Source organism: Thunnus maccoyii, chromosome 14 (genome assembly GCF_910596095.1).
Source record: "Thunnus maccoyii chromosome 14, fThuMac1.1, whole genome shotgun sequence".
Taxonomy (NCBI): Eukaryota; Metazoa; Chordata; class Actinopteri; order Scombriformes; family Scombridae; genus Thunnus; species Thunnus maccoyii.
Window position 1 is genome coordinate 6,763,413 of NC_056546.1, and position 16,222 is coordinate 6,779,634.

Consider the following 16,222-nt stretch of genomic DNA (forward strand, 5'->3'; position numbering starts at 1 on the left):
GTTAATGTATGATATACACTTCTGAAACATTTCACTCAACATCTGTAGTTCCAAAATAATCCTGGAGGGCAGCAAAACACCGCAACCTTTCAAAATTTAAAGATCCCCCTCAGACATGTTTTAACATAAATTTAGAATTTGTTTTTTCCATAAAAAAAGGTTTAATTACCTCATTAAAGTCTCTGAAATGACATCTACTCCTTCTCCCTCATTGAAAACTCCAGAATCTATGAATATGCAAATATGTTTAATTGCTGGACACAAGATATCTCCGACTTCACTGTAAAGTTCTCAGTGTTTGTGCGCTGGAAGTTTCCACATCACACTTGTCTAGGTTGCATACTGGCCCTCAACTGGCTCACAACTAGCTGTGTCACAAATTATGCACGTCCATGTCTCGTTCTCAGATTTAAGATGAGTGCAGATGAATTTTCCCCCCTCAGCAGATGAATGTGAAAACTCTGCACATACATCATTCTGCACAGTGAAGCTCGAGTGAAGCGACAAAAAGCAAAAGACACTTTTCAGTGTAGGGTAATTTTAAACGTTCCCAGTTTTTCAAGTCTGTCTTAAAACAGCAGCCAGCAGCAAGTATGAACATTGAAGTAGGTTTTTCTTGCTGTAATCATTCCTCCCGTTCATATCGGCCATTTTAAGATATGCGCCAAATGCACTTCGTTTTGAGAAAAAATGTATTTGAAATTTGATCTGAAGATAATATGAGGATTCAACCGTCAGAGTTAGTAGATTAAGTGGACATGTTCCACAGTTACAGTCCTTTCAGTAAATATTTACAGACTGTTTTTCTGTTCAGCTGCAGTGGAAGGATCAAGCAAAAAGAGGGAATGTGGCACTGAAAGGACAGTAACTTTGAAAGATATCTACATGATTTGACTAATTTGGACGGCTTCATATTATCTTCAAATAAACTTTGGAATACATTTTTGCACAGAAGGAGGACTGTGGATTTTGTCCCTCATCGCTTGAAAGTACATTATCAAGGGATCTCTTAATGGCCTGTATGAACAGGAGGAATGATTAAAGCAAGAAAAAACAGGTGTCGATGTTTATTTGGGCTCCTGATTGTTGCTTTTGGACAGACTTGAAAAATTGTTCTTTACGTAAAAACTTTCAAACTGTCGCATGATCCCAAACGCATTTGGAAAAAGAAAAAGTGATCTTGAGTTTATGATGCTTGTTGAAAAATGTTCTCATTCAAAGCTATTTAAAGGGAAGTTTGAGGGGGAAAAGTTATTTTCATACAACAACAATGTCACATATTCTCAACATGACATCATACAGTAACGGTTTGTTTCACGCTTCAGTGAAGCTGTGTGTAAATATAGTGAAATATGAAACACTGCTGTTTCATGGCTTCACCAATACAGTAAAGCCGATGTTTTCTCTTTCATAGTTTGATGCATGTTTACCTATAATTACACCTGATGTACAGTGTTTGGCATCTTTGGAAACATTGAAACCTTGACTAGAAGTCAGAATATGTTTCAATTGGTTTACAAAAGAACCCTAAAATGGAATGAATGCTTTAAAACCGAATTGAAGTTGAATAAAACAGTTTTTTTCCCAATTAAACACAAGAAATGTCATCCATTGTCAGCAGCAAACTTACATTGTTCCTAAAACCTACCAACTTGTCTCCTCGCTCACATGTTTTGATAATATCTCATAAATAGAAATTCTGTTTCCATTGTTATTGCAGGAGGAGAAAAACTGTTTTCTTTTGGTTGTCTGTGTGAATATTCCACAAACATCTACAGACTAAACACTGTGGCACACACAGGTTCTGGCCTCATGCTGTATGCCAGGTTTCGTGTTTGGGTGTCTTTTGTTTCACGTCCTCTGTTGGTCTGTAAAGCAGGTGTGTTGTTGTCTTTGTCAGAGGTAGAAACAAAGCTGTGGCATGTAGCTAAGAAGGTAGAACATGGTATTCCCAGATTTAGGGGTTCAATTCCCCATGTGGGACTTACGGTAAAGCAGGATTACTCAAATATACCATTGCTCCTCCCATGCAAACTGGAAACAGGCCTGGTCCTCATTCCTGGTTTGAAAAGCACTGCAGTCAACCATCACAAAAGCAGAGCTGCATCAAACATCCCACTGACACACTGACAAACAAACCTGACTTCAAAACAGCTGCTACAAAAGCAGGAGCTGTTGCAGATGGAGGCATCACCGAGGTCCAACATCTCACCGACACGCTGTGGTTCCCTGTTTGGTAAAAAAAAAAAAAAAAGAAAGAAAAAGACATTAGAAGGAGTGTTCTGTTAACTAATCAGCTGGGAGATGCTGCAGTTTTGTGTTACAACACTGAAGACTGAATTTTCTGCTGAAGTAATGTAAAATATTATGTATACACAAAGCGTGCGTTCAACAATGACTGCCATTCTTGCTGTTTGACTAACATCCTGTCTGCGATGGTAAATGCTTCACAACAATGTGAAGAGGAGGATATCCCCTTTCCCCAGTCTCTCATCCTCTTTGTTTGCCCCCTTTTGCATTGAACAGAGTTTTACCCATATCCAGTTTAACAGTCTTGTATAATTTATAATAGGTCGCCTGGATCCATATGGATGTTGATTAAAGTCAAAACAATGCAAAAAAAAAAAAGTGCCGTACTTGAATACATATGAGATTCTATAGTGGTATGATTTATATCTTTTAGCACATTTGAGTGATTCACATGAACATGTACATACTGTATAATGGAATGATTTAAAATTGATCTTTATACTTGACGACCTGTGAATCTTATGAAAATCACAGATACAAATAAACCATTTAAAAGATTATTTTAACTACACAAAAAGGTGAGAAAAAGGCAAAAAGTGAGCATTTTGCTTAAAAGCTATTTGACTGTGTTTTACTTGGTGGCTTCAGATGTTAATTACCTTATCTGATACTCTTTATGTACATGAGAAATGAAATAATAGATACTTCATTAACCAACAAAGGGAGAAAGCAGGACATCCTGAAAGAAGACATCTGGCAACTGGCTAGAAAACTAGCAGTGCTCTGTCGCCACACTGTGGTTTAAAACACAAAGTACACCCTGTATCATTTGTATTTGGCTGACTTTGTGATGACAAAGGCACTTTAATCTTACCAGGCTGTAATGTGCCCACAATAAAAAGGTTGCTGTTCATAAACCTGGTCTCATTTAAAAGGCATCTCTTTAAATTTTACAACCAAAAAGTCAGAATGAGCGTAAGTTATCCTGAAATAAAGTTAGAGAGGCTGAAGTGTCACACTGGTGGGACTGTGTTGAGAGGTTAACATTTTAAAATGGTTCATTTTAATAATAATATAATTTAATAATAAATAATCTAATGTGTCCTGCCAAGACAGCCACACTAAAAGCCCTCTGATGTCCAGCCAAACATGTAAACAGCAGGACGCTATTTTCAATTTGTATTTTTTAATCAAACTATACTGTTGCAGTGGAAGCAGTTCTTCAGTGAGACATTTTGACACCGGTTGCTTTACATCGGCGGCGGTGGTGGAAGGAGCACTCAGCCCATCTGAGTTTATTTTACATGGCATGTCAAGCAGAAGAATACAACTATTAATTGCAGTAAAATCATAGACTGTATAAAAATGATGGACGTAGCCACCGTGACGTCACCTCTGGTTTATGGACTCTATTGATGTATGAAGAGAACTAGTTTTGTGGACTCGCGCTTTGAAGTCTCGAGTTTGGCATTTTGACCTTCTCCATCTTTGGTTTCTGAAGCCAGAAGTGATGAGAAGTGACTATATTTGGACGAGAGGGTGGAGCTGACCCTGACGCTAGCTGCTAGCTTGGTTAGCACGGTGCATTTAAAGTCTATGGTTAATTGTGCTAGCGAAAAACGGGCTTAAAACCATTAAAACAAAATGTAACTTACTTACCGGAAAACTGAACATCTGACTCATTAGAGGGTCTTTTAGTACAACCAAACGCTGAACAAGACTTTTTTAGATGACCATAGTGATACAATTAACTTTCACAAACTGAAAACACTCTGAAATAGCGACGACTACGACTATACTCTGTGAGGTTACACCATGTTTACGTTACCTAGCCAACGTTGTCGCCATGGTAGCGACTTGTCAATCACAACGTAGCCACGCCCTGAAGCATACCCTGCTTTATCCTCAAATTTAAATTAAATGGGACCATAATTTACACAATGAACATCATGCTATATTGAAGAAGACTTAAAACGAGCGATTGAGAACATGAACTCATTAGGAAAGTGTTCACTGAGGTAATAAATCAGGTGAGAAGTAGGGTCATTTTCTCATAGACTTCCATACAAACGGACTTAGAGCCAGTGGAGTCGCCCTCTGTTGGCCATTAGAGAGAATGCAGGTTTAAGGCACTTCCGCATTGGCTTCATTTTTCAGACCCGGAAGTACCTGCTTGAGTAAAATTAACTAAAGTATCAAAACTAAAAGTACTAATTCAGCCCTATTGAGAGTGTTATTGAACATAAAAAAGCTGAAATTGCTTGAGATCAGTTTATTATTGGAGATTAGAGATTAGAACATCTTTCCCTTTCTAAAATTATTTAGTTATAAGTTTAGTCATTTGTGTTACATTAAAACAGTGCAGTATATTAGGATATGACATGTTGAATTTAAATCATAGTGAACAATAACTGCATTGTCCTCTTAAATATAATTAGGAAAAGGCACTGTATCAGTACTAGTATGCCTCAGTACTCGAGAAAATGTAGTTTTAACTTCCAACAGGCAGTGGGCAGTAAAACATGGAAAAGTGATGCAGAGTTTGTTAGAAAGTCCACAGACAAGGATTGAAGGAATGGCAAGTATATCTGTTCTTATAATAAAGGCTCTGCACACCTACACAAATGTTTTCATTTGTTGTGGCTGATTATAGCTCTGTTCATTGAAGGTGGGTGGCACTACGATGGGAGTTACGTGACATCAGCATGTACTCATTTGATAAAGGTGTTATATGTATAAGTCCTGCCTTAACAGGTGAAAGGAAAGTCAGAGCATTGGATCAGACGGAAGAATTAAAGTCTTCTTTGTGGGGTTTTTGCATGATTGTGCAGGGCCTTTAAAATAAATTAAAATGTGAAAGGCTGAACAAAAGTATGTAGAAACCTGAACCAAGTAGGTGGACGCCCAACATGTCTTTCCAAAACAAACAGTCAACGAACAACCTTCCAAGAGGAATAGATTTTACTCCCTTTTATCCACAAGAGAATTAGTGAGGTCGACCACTGATAAGAGATGGCTCACAGTCAGCGTTCCAGTTCATCCCAAAAGAGTTGGATGGAGTTGAGATGAGAGTTCTGTGCAAGCCAGTCAAGTTCTTGGAAAAATGTTTTTATTATCTGGTTTTATGTGTGCTGGCATTGCTGTGTAGAGAAAGGAAGGAACACTCCCTAAATTGTTGCACCAAAATTTGAAGCATATAGGCCTTAGGGTATAGGCCTTTTTCCCAGAAGACATGTTGCGGCAAAAGCACAGGTGTAAATAATAAAAATAAATTTAGCTGCTTTGGTTTAAGGGTCCTGGTGTTGTGCATGCTGGCTCACCTCACTGTCATGGCTTACTACCAATTAAACAGAGCCATTGTTAATGTTATTAGTAACACTTGTGCTTTTCCTATTGTGGCACTTCAAAATATTAGCAGTGAAAAAGGTGTAAAGAACACAAAAAAGTATGGAAACAGGAGTGTCCACATAGTGTAATTTGATATATTATCATACCTGATATTATATCTCTTTCTGTTACCACTTAGTATCACTATAATATTTAATGATATTCCAAATTATACTTGGATGTACAATATATCTGTTTATTTTGATATCACTCAAACTTCCTTACAATTAACTGTTTGTGGGAGTAAACACCTTACTAGACACCACCTTACCAAATATATCTGGATAATACCTGCAGGTTTTTTTGAGTTTAACGTTTAACTTGTAGCTTTTTTTGGTGTTTCTGCATATTCTGTCAATATTTTCAGAGCATCACTGCGGTTTGTTTTGGTGAGGGATTTCCTGACTGGCTGTCTCACCATCAGTATACTGACTGCCTGCCCTGGATGATGCGCTTCTTCTTCCCAGGCATGACACACTTACTGGGCTGCAGTCAGAGCAGAGCCACGGGACAGAGACACGGCGAGCAAGCCAGAGGACAGAGTCAGACGAGGAGGAGGATGCTGGAGAGAAAAAGCAGCCGATAGCTCATAATGATGATGATGATAATGATGATGATGATGTTGGTATCGACAGGGGAATGATCATAGAGGAAGAAGAACAACAAATCTCTGCGGGTTGGAGGGTGGTGACAGTGATGATGGTGAGGATGTTTCGGATGTGAGGACGGCCGGGACGCGGCTCGGAGGAGGATGCTCTGGACGATCTGAGTGTTGATGATCGTGCGGGAAAATCTCGGGTATCACCGAGAGTTTAACGAAGCGCTATTCTGAGGAGGTGGGCCAAGTCCCGGGAGAGAGAGGGAGAGAGAGAGAGAGAGAAAAAGAGAGAGAGAGCGAGAGAGGGAGAGAGAGAGAGAGCGAGAGAGAGAGAGAGAGAGAAGGGGGAGGACCTTTGGACTGGGTGCCAGTGGTCGGACTGGGATGTTGTCGTTGTGTTCAGGGATGTGAAGCGACATTAAGGAGCTGATGAAAGGACTCCTGCCAGCGCGTGGAAAACATATTTCTACGTCTTTGCAGGTAAGCAGTCAGTGTCCCTCTCTCTCTCTATCTCTCTCACGATTTACTATCTCTCCTTCTGTCTCTCTCTCTGGTGATGCGAAAACTATTATAAATACACATATGATACTATAATTGGGGAGTTATAGTTGTAGTGCAATACCTTTGATACTCTTGGTGTTTGAGAGTGAGTGCATGGTGACATTGTCTTCATAGTACTTTACCTCCTGCAGTATCACAATGATATTATGTCATATTCCTACTGGTGCACTGACAGGAGGGCATCAAAACTATCATTTACATCCTACTGCAGGTCACACTGATTCACTTGTGGTATAACTTGTGTACCTTAAGTACAATTTTGAAGTATTTGTTCTTTACCGGAGCACATTTATTTCATGCTACTCTATAAAGCTCCAACAATTAGTCGATTAATCGATCAACAGGAAATTAATTGACAACTATTTTGATAATCAAACATTTATTTCAGTGTCCACAAGCAAATATGTCAAGATTGTGCTGCTTTTAGCTTTTTAAATGTGAGGATTTAATGCTTCTCCTGATCGTAAACTGAATATTTTTGAACTTTGGACTGTTGTTCAGACAAAATAGGACATTTAAAGACACCACCTTGAGCTCTGGGAAATTATATCATTTTCAGTATTTTCAGGCATTTTATAGACAAAACATTATTGATTAAGAAAATAATCTGTAGATTAATTGATGATAAAAATAATTATTAGTTGCATAGTTCATTCAACACTTATGATCAGCTTATAAAATGGCATTAATTCTGAGAGTAACAGTGTATAAAGTAGTTACAAGTAGCCTCACCTCAACCTGCTGCAATATGAAAATGCTGCTAACACATTGTAATTAACACTGACATGAGCCATTCTGCTGCCTAATGAGTACTTTTAACTCTAATACTTTAATCATATTTTTCAGTAAACCTCTGTTCTTTTACAAAAGTAACATTTTGAATGCAGAACCTACTTTTGCGTGACTATTCCTCTTAAGTAAAGGGTCTGAATACGTCTTCCTCCATTGCTCTTAACAGGCTATACGGTATTTTACAATACTACAGACACAGACAGGTGACAAATTAAAGGAAAAACATGAATAAATGAGTGGAGACACATTACAAATGCAGAATGGTTGACTGAATGGTTTGATGAGTATGAAAATGATTTGAATGAATCATATGCTATAGCTTTGGACCAGTGTGTTAGACAGTTCTGTCCCTGAAAAGACCAAAAAATACAACAAGATCTACCTTTAGTCCAGTTACTGAATAACTATACCATGATTAAAAACCTAACTGGAAATCACAGTAATAATTTAAGAGGCAATTAAAAGTAAAATGAACCACATTTACTACTGAGTAGCACAAACACACTGAACGTCTCTAAAGGAATGTTGTAGGCGTGTTATAGTGATTTTTAGATAGGCTCATCTCTCTCTCACTCAACTTTCCTCCCACACGCTCTCTTGTTTCAGCAGTGAAGTACAGTAGCCTTACAACCTTACAGTAACAGCAACAGCACAGAGACGAATGCTGGACCAAATGTTTTCATACCGTAGGTTACTTTATCACTCAGATCACCACGCATGTGATGCACGAATGTGTTACAGTTATATAAAAACTATTCAGGCCTATAAAAGAAAGGGAATACAAACAGGTGCAGGTACTGAAACCTCATGGGTCAATATAAAAACAGAATACATGAACTGGATAACAGTTGGTAAAAACAAAATGCATAAAAACCAAGAAAAGACAAAAATATACAATACAATACAATCATACTGAAGAGTTAACTGTGTGTTTCATGATTGTTGCAGCCTCAATTTGGCATCACAGCTGCTCCAAACAGGAATTAATTCATGATACACAGCAAAACTTCCAGCTTTTAAAGATTTTTGCAGTGACAGTTGTGAACAGTTTGAGCTAAAGCACTTGACAGTGTCAGGACTGCGTACAGTCTTAGTGTTGGGTTCCCCAGAGTAAATCAAAGCCCTGCCATGGGTTATCTAAGTGGCTTTCTCTCTCCACTGAGCCATAAAGGTCAACGCTACAAAAAGCCCTTTGACTTCAGTCTGGCACTCACTATTTAAGTTCTAACAAATCCAATAAACAAAGACTGGTCTCTGGATATGATCCTGAAATGTAGTTTTTTCAGTCTTAGTATATAAATATAGTACATTAATTATCTTTCATTATTAATAGTGTAGTGTAAGTTGTGTGTGAGTGAAAATATCCAGATTGTAAAAGAAATAGGTATTTCCCTTTAAGTAAAAGTACTCAATTTAAAAAATCTAACAAGTTTAAGCACTCAGAAGTTACTTAAATACAGTAATTATATGAAAACCTTGTCACGGTTGATGGATACTCTGTTCCACGAGGACTGAACCTCTGACCCTCTCACTGTTGGATCGACTCTTTGACCCGCGTGTCACTAGAATTTAACCCGCGGTCTTTCAACGATGGCACGGGTGCTGTAACCCCAGGTCCCGCCTGCTTGGCTACAAACACGAGTCGGTGTGAGATTGGTGCCGTTGCCAGGACTGACAGGTTGAATGGATGACAGGGCTGTGTGGGCCAAATAGACTGTCAGAGAGAGCTGGGAGGAGATGGATGAGAGGAGGGAGAGAGGGACACAGAGAGAGAGAGAGCATCAGAGAGAGGGAATACCAGAGAGAGAGATGAAGAAATGATGGAGTGCTGTTGTGGCTACAGGCAATAGCTGATTCCCTTAGTTTCTCTTTCTCTGCCTGAGCCAGGAGCCTGCCCCTCAATCTCCCGACCATCTCTCTCCCCATCGCTGCTTGCTTTTGACTAATCAGTGGAGTATTACGAGCTCTGCACTGTCTGGAGCTGTTTTGCTACCAGCGCTGGTGTAACAACTTAGAAATATGTGACAATGCCTATCATAGATTGTGTTTTGTGGTAACTTCACAGTATTTTATTCTGTTCAACAAGTCCTCCACTGTCTGAGCTGTCAGTGTGTAATGTGTTGGGCGTGGCTCGTAGTGATGAACCTACAGAGAATAATCAGTGACTCTCTCAGCTCCCCTCGGCTTTACGAAGCTTTATAGCGAGTTTCAGTTCATTGTTTAACTGTCTGGCTGTGACTGTTTGGTTCTCAGCGCTCTCATAGCACCGTTTGCTGCTGGAGCAGGCAGCTGTTTTCAGAGAAAAAGCTCTAAAAAGCCACTGTATACTACCTGCTCAGCACCAAACAGACACAGTTAGCTATAGACGAGCTGGTGAACATAGTGGAGCATTTAGCAGCTAAAGAGCCAGATATTTCTCTCAGGAGTTGGTAGAGAGCAAAAACAGAGATAAAAGAGAGTGAATATCGGACTTATATTCACCAGGTGGACATGAACACGACTCAAAATGAATGATAATGTTGCTCTGTAACTGCTGGATGTGGGAATAAGCTGTTTGCTAACAAGTTCAACATGATATGTCAGTGTTGCATTCACAACTTGTTTCTGCTTGTTTCCCCCAAGTGACCAAAAAACCAGTTAATGCAGGTTCAAGGGTAAAAGGAGGAGGCCTTCAAGGTTAAAAGGAACCAATGCTTACTGCTGGTATGGAGGAGGACATAAAGTCACACACTCATCAATGTTTTTTTGATGGACAATAACTCTCATGAATGCGAGATGTCACTTAAGTGTTCTAACAAATGATTTTTCTGGTGCAACTGCATGCAAGGTAGTAGCAGCAGAAATTTTGTGATTGCATGTGAGATTTAAAGTATATACAGTATTTATCCTTTTCTACTCGTCCAGTTAGGATTTTCACAAGCCTTTCATCTCTAACCAAACTGTCTCTAAGGACATTTATACGTGATTTTGAGAAATTGGCAGTAGCCTCCTGTTGGCAAGTACAGTATAAGCAATGCAAGTCTGTAGAGAAATTACATCATTTCCATTTTTAAACTCTCAAGTCCATAAAAATCCTGTCTCTTATTCTTCCTGTTAATGCATGAAATGGAGTGATATGCATTTGTTTTTCCACAACAGGGATTAAATGTGTCTTTATGTTGTGTTGTCTCCATCATTTTAGCTCTTTCCTCACTTCCCCATCATGACTCTTTTCATGTCTTGCCAAGATGTGAAATTATATGGAAGATTATTAATTTTACCTGGATAGCATGGGTTAAATAAGATATTTCATGTAAATTCATAATACACAGTTATATCCAATATCTCAGAAACAAAGGTTAGAGAGCTTCACCTTGCTAAAACATATAAAATTTCAAGGCTCAGTTTGGGGTGCCAGTAATCATTTTATAAAGATGCTTCAATGCTGCGGTTGAAATTCCTGAAATTTGGCTAATAAACAGATTCACCTACAGTGTGCTTCTTACTTAACTTCATTACTTAAAACATAGTTACATTACATTCATTAGTCAGAATATGTTCCAATTTATCAATACAAGCATTTATGACCTGTCACAATGTAAATCATCATATCAATTTACTTTGATAAACAAATAGATATCAGCAAAGCAAAACAATAAATGTAAACATGCAATAAAATTCTAATCCAAAATGAATTCACTGAATTTTACAATATCTTTACAAACAATTTTTATAATGAATAATCATAACAAAACCCTGAGTATTGAAACATATTAATACACAACACAGGGTTATTAGTAAAATGGTTCATTTTTGATGTTTTAACTCTCATTTACTGTAATTCAGAGGAGGTCAGATTATGTTTTTTCTTCTCTCACTCACTCCTCCGACTGTAGCTGTTTCTCTGTTACTGTAACTTTGTGTTGTGCAGTCGGGTCGGAGTTGACACAAATCCTGTGAGTTCTGTCCTCTCTCTCTCTCTCTCTCTCTCGCTCTCTCTCACACACACGCGCACACACACACACACACACACACAAGACTGGGGTGAGAACAACAAACTGTGTGTGTGTGTGAGAGGAAAGAGAGATAGATCAGTCTAGCTGCCAGAGTGTGTTGTCTGTAATATCTGTCTATGTGAGCAGGGACAGTTATGTAACAACAAAGCAGAATGCATCATAGGTTCACGTGAGTTACACACATAGACTGTATATAAAGATGGACGTAGCAAGGCGTGACCCCTGTTGGTTTGTATTGGAGCCAGTTTGAAGCCCAGAGTTGCTGCTTATGATCAGCGCCATCTTTTCTGTTTGGAGCCAGGTCGGGGTGTTTCCTCTCACACTCTGGAAACACACCCCGCTACCTCACACTGACGCTAACGCTTACGGGAGTGAGCTGTCAATCACAACTGTCAATCAACACCCACACAGCAGACATCAAAGCTACTATTCGTCCTGATATCTTATTAATGGAACAATACTTTCTAAAATGACCACCAGCACACCTATTAGAGGGCCCAAATTTAGAGATTGAGCCCATAATGACTCATTGAAAAAATCTTTCGACTTAGTATTTCATGTGAGAAGTTGATGCTTTTTGAATGGGAGTCTGTTGAAGCCAGAACTTTTTTTGGAGCCAGCATCTAGCAACCGTCAGTGGTATTGCACTTTAAGGGACTTCCGCATTGGCTTTGATATTTAAAGCTGTGGTTGTTGCCGCTTGGTCACACACACACTCAAGCACCAATGCTCTTGTACACACTCAGTGGACAGGAAGTGAGGGATTTAATTGTAAGCAGTGCTCATGATTTTTCATGGCTGTGAGTTGACAGCAGCAATGTGTTTGACATCCTGTTTACCCAAATCAAGGTATATAGGAATATAGGTATTATAGGTCCACATCTGAAGTGGTTCCCAACAGTTGGTGGTGATCTCCAGGAAGCCAAAGAAACTCACTCAGAAGTTCAAGAAAAACATCAAAAACTCTTAGTGTATGATGAAAAAATGAAAGAGATCTCAGGAGAGGGAATTCAAAGAGACCCAAATGGCCAAAAGGCTTTAAAGTTGGCTGTCAGTAAAATATCTCTTAATAAATACAAGGCTTTAAAAATACTAGAACCACATCATAATCCAACAATAGTAGGCTTTAATAATAAAACTTCCACAATGCAATCACATAAATCTACAAACCAGTCCAGTAACAGTTGGAGGCATCGTTAACAGATGCCTGTAGGTGAGGTGGAGGTATGAGGAAGGGTCAGAGGACAGGGCAGCATGGAGGATGTGTTGTGGATGATGTCAGGCCCAACCACTTGATGCATAGTGTGAGGGCACGGGAGTTTTAAAAGAAATGGCTGGTGGTTTTCAAACAGTAATAAAGATGTGATAATACAGTTGACCTTAACTTGACCCTTGTTATTATCTCAGAGACAAAGAGATGCTTACTTACTAAAATGTTGTTCAATGTATATATATAATCTTAGCACAAAAAGTAAGGAAATTTGTGTTTGGTAGATTATTTCTTTGTTGTAACAATGCTTCTTGGCAATAAATCTTATACCGTTGGAAAAAGGGAAAGCTTTATTTCCCTTTTAAATGGTGCCACGTTTGTAAGGAACATGCATTTGTGGGATAAGCAGCAGAGCTGAGTATTTGGGTTGCGCCCATGAAAAATTTGCCAAATCTTCTCTGCCAATGCCAAACAGCTTATTCTGCCATTGACTCTTGTTTGGTGTTTGGTGGATTGGATGATTGAAGTTTGAAGAAACAAGACATATTAGCAATTTAACAATTTATTCATTTAACAAACAGGAGCCTCAGTAGCGTGTGGAAGAACCATACACAGCCACAACAGCCTGGCACCATGCCTGGTCACACACCGCTGTGGGATGGCATCCCATTCTGCACAGGGTGACATGTTACTTCATCACAAAGAGTTTTGGGCACATTAGTTTGTTTAGAAACAGCTCCAAAGACTAATAACAGCGATCATGTTTTCAGTCTCAGGAGAGTAGTTCTGTGTAAGGCACTGAGCATGTGCAGGAATGCGGTTCCGTTTACAGCTTCGGTTGCATGTTGGATGTGTTACATATCACAACTTCTTGACTTTGTGCTGTGCTACGTTTTACATCATAAATAACTTTAGCATAAAGAGGTTGTGATATGACGCACACTTAGCTAGCTCACTGTTATTAGTATTTGTAACCGTTTCTAAACAAAGTAACATGCTCATACTCTTGCTCATGAGTTTTTTCTTCTCATTAGGTATGTTTATGCTGTACTTATTTTATTTTCATAATATTTACTATGGATTAGATTAGATTCAACTTTATTGTCATTACACAAAAGCACCATTACTGAGATGACAAAATGCAGGTAGGCATCTAACCACAAATGCAAAACAGGGCAAAAAAAGTGCAACAATTCCAAATGTTATGTACAGAATAGTGGATGGTATACATGTGTAAATGCAGGAAAGTAAAGGATCAAATTATGTTTACTATGGATATTATTATTATAATAATAATAATAATTATTATTATTATTAGTAGTAGTAGTAGTCGTTGATGTTGTTGTAGTACTACTCCCCTATAGAAAAGCAGTAGTCATGTGTGTTTATTCATGTGTGTCTGTGTGTGTGTGTGTGGTAGAGTATTGGTTAGGTACAGGTATTGATTGGAACATTTGAACTCTGTGGTCATGTTCCGGAAAGAGCAATGAACACACACATACAAACACAAACACACACACACATATTCACACACACAGGGAGGCGTGGATAGCCACTTGACTGCCTCACATGCACACACACATGCACACACACGCATTGCCTGGGGCTTTATAAACAGCCGGGCTTGGAGGTTGTGACTTGCACATCAGTCTCTGCTCCCTCCCTCCCTCCCTCTCTCTCTCTCCCCCCCTCTCTCTCTCTTTTGGTAAAACAACACAGCTTCTCTTACTCTCATTATTTCTATCGTTTTCCATCTACCTGTCTGCTGTTTGTTTTCTTCCCCTGCTTTCTTCCTGCAGGCCTGCACATCACATTTTCCTCTCTCTAATCTGCTGATCTGCTGCCTGTCTCTCTCTCCCTCTCTCTCTGTCTTTGTAGTTACATATATAGCAGCACTGTGTGGTAGAGACCAGTTGAAGTTGGCTTCCTGCCTGTTGAGATGTGCCAATAGGAAACCCAGTGAACAGGGGTTCATGCTGATGAAATTGATCTGCTCAGGTAAGGAACAAGAACCCCTTTTCCTACTTCCTTTCATGTTGTTTTTATGCTTTAATCTGTTTTCCTTCTGGTATTGAGAGTTTTGAGAGGAGCATACGTTTTCCTTGGAAGACTGATATTAGACTGGAACGAATCTTACATTGTAATGTCAGGTAAGGTGATTAGAGAAGCATCATTCAGCAAAAAAATATCCATCCATCCATCCATCCACCCATCCACCCACCCACCTATGCATCCATCCATCTATCCATCCATTAACCACCACTTATCTGAGACCGGGTCATGGTGGCATCAGACTGAGTAAGGAAACCCAGACATCCTTCATCCCAGCAACACTCTCCAGCTCTTCCTGGTGCACCCCAAGGCGTTCCCATGCCAGAAGAAATATGTAGTCCCTCCAGCATGTTCTGGGTCTGCCACGTGGTCTTCTACCAGTTGGACGTGCCTGGAACACCTCCAGGGGGAGGCGTCCAGGAGGCATCCTAACCAGGTGCCCAAACCACCTCAGCTGGCTCTTCTCGATGCAAAGGAGCAGCTCCTCACCCCATCACCAAGGCTGAGCCAAGATACTCTCCTGAGGAAACTCATTTCGGCCGCTTGTGTCCGTGATCTCATTCTTTCAGTCACCACCCAAAGCTTGTGACCATAGGCGAGGGTTTGGATGTACACTGACTGATAAATTGAGAGCTTCGCCTTCTGGCTCAGCTCTTTCTTCACCACAACAATCCGGTACAACGCCTGCATTACTGCTGATGCTGCATCAATCAGCCTGTCAACCTCATGCTCTATCGTACCCTCACTTGTGAACAAGACCCTGAGATACTAGAACTTCTTTGCTTGGGGCAGCAACTCACTCCCAACCCAGAGGGAGCAGTCCACCTTTTTCCAGCAGAGCATCATGGCCTCAGATTTGGAGGTGCATCTATTTAAATTGGCTTACATTTTGTCAGTGAGTTACTAGATGACACCGTCTTATCTTTAGAACAAAAGACTAAAGTTTCAAAGTGCTTTAAATTCAAAGAAGGATTTAATAGATGATGTATTGAAGATGAAAACATCTTTAGTGTTTAGGAAATGAAACAAAACATTATACTTTTATTCTTGGTATTTTGTATTGTAAGAAGTTGTGGTCACAAGGATACATAACTGATTATACTGGTGTTTTATTATAATGATTATTATTGGTCATTGATCCTTGAATTTTCTGTATGCCAGTTTCATGTGTTTAATTTTTTGTTGACATTGCCAATGGCTCAGTTGTCATATGAATTGCCAACTTTTGCTTGTATACTTTTGTTGAACCAAATTGAAAGCAGACAGTTGGTCTCGTCTTGACCAAGCCCCCAGGAACAGTGCCAGGCTTTGAAGTCAATTTGACATAGTGGCCAAACCATGTAATTACAACTTCCAGGTCCATCAGGGGCCCAAAAA

At 39.5% G+C, this 16,222-nt stretch overlaps 1 protein-coding gene across 2 annotated transcripts in view; it reads left to right on the forward strand.

The window, feature by feature from the left end:
- The first annotated feature begins 6,563 nt into the window (after nt 1-6,563).
- Nucleotides 6,564-16,222, forward strand: part of bean1 (brain expressed, associated with NEDD4, 1) — a 47,865-nt gene continuing 38,206 nt past the window's right edge. The window contains exons 1-2 of one of the 2 annotated variants that reach the window (XM_042432608.1): nt 6,564-6,715; nt 14,672-14,791. In XM_042432608.1, coding sequence (XP_042288542.1) covers nt 14,767-14,791 — 25 coding nt within the window. In that variant the 5' untranslated portion in view covers nt 6,564-6,715; nt 14,672-14,766. Of the gene's footprint in view, nt 6,716-13,887; nt 13,939-14,671; nt 14,792-16,222 lie in introns of those variants that run through there. The other variant, XM_042432609.1, reaches the window with a different exon arrangement.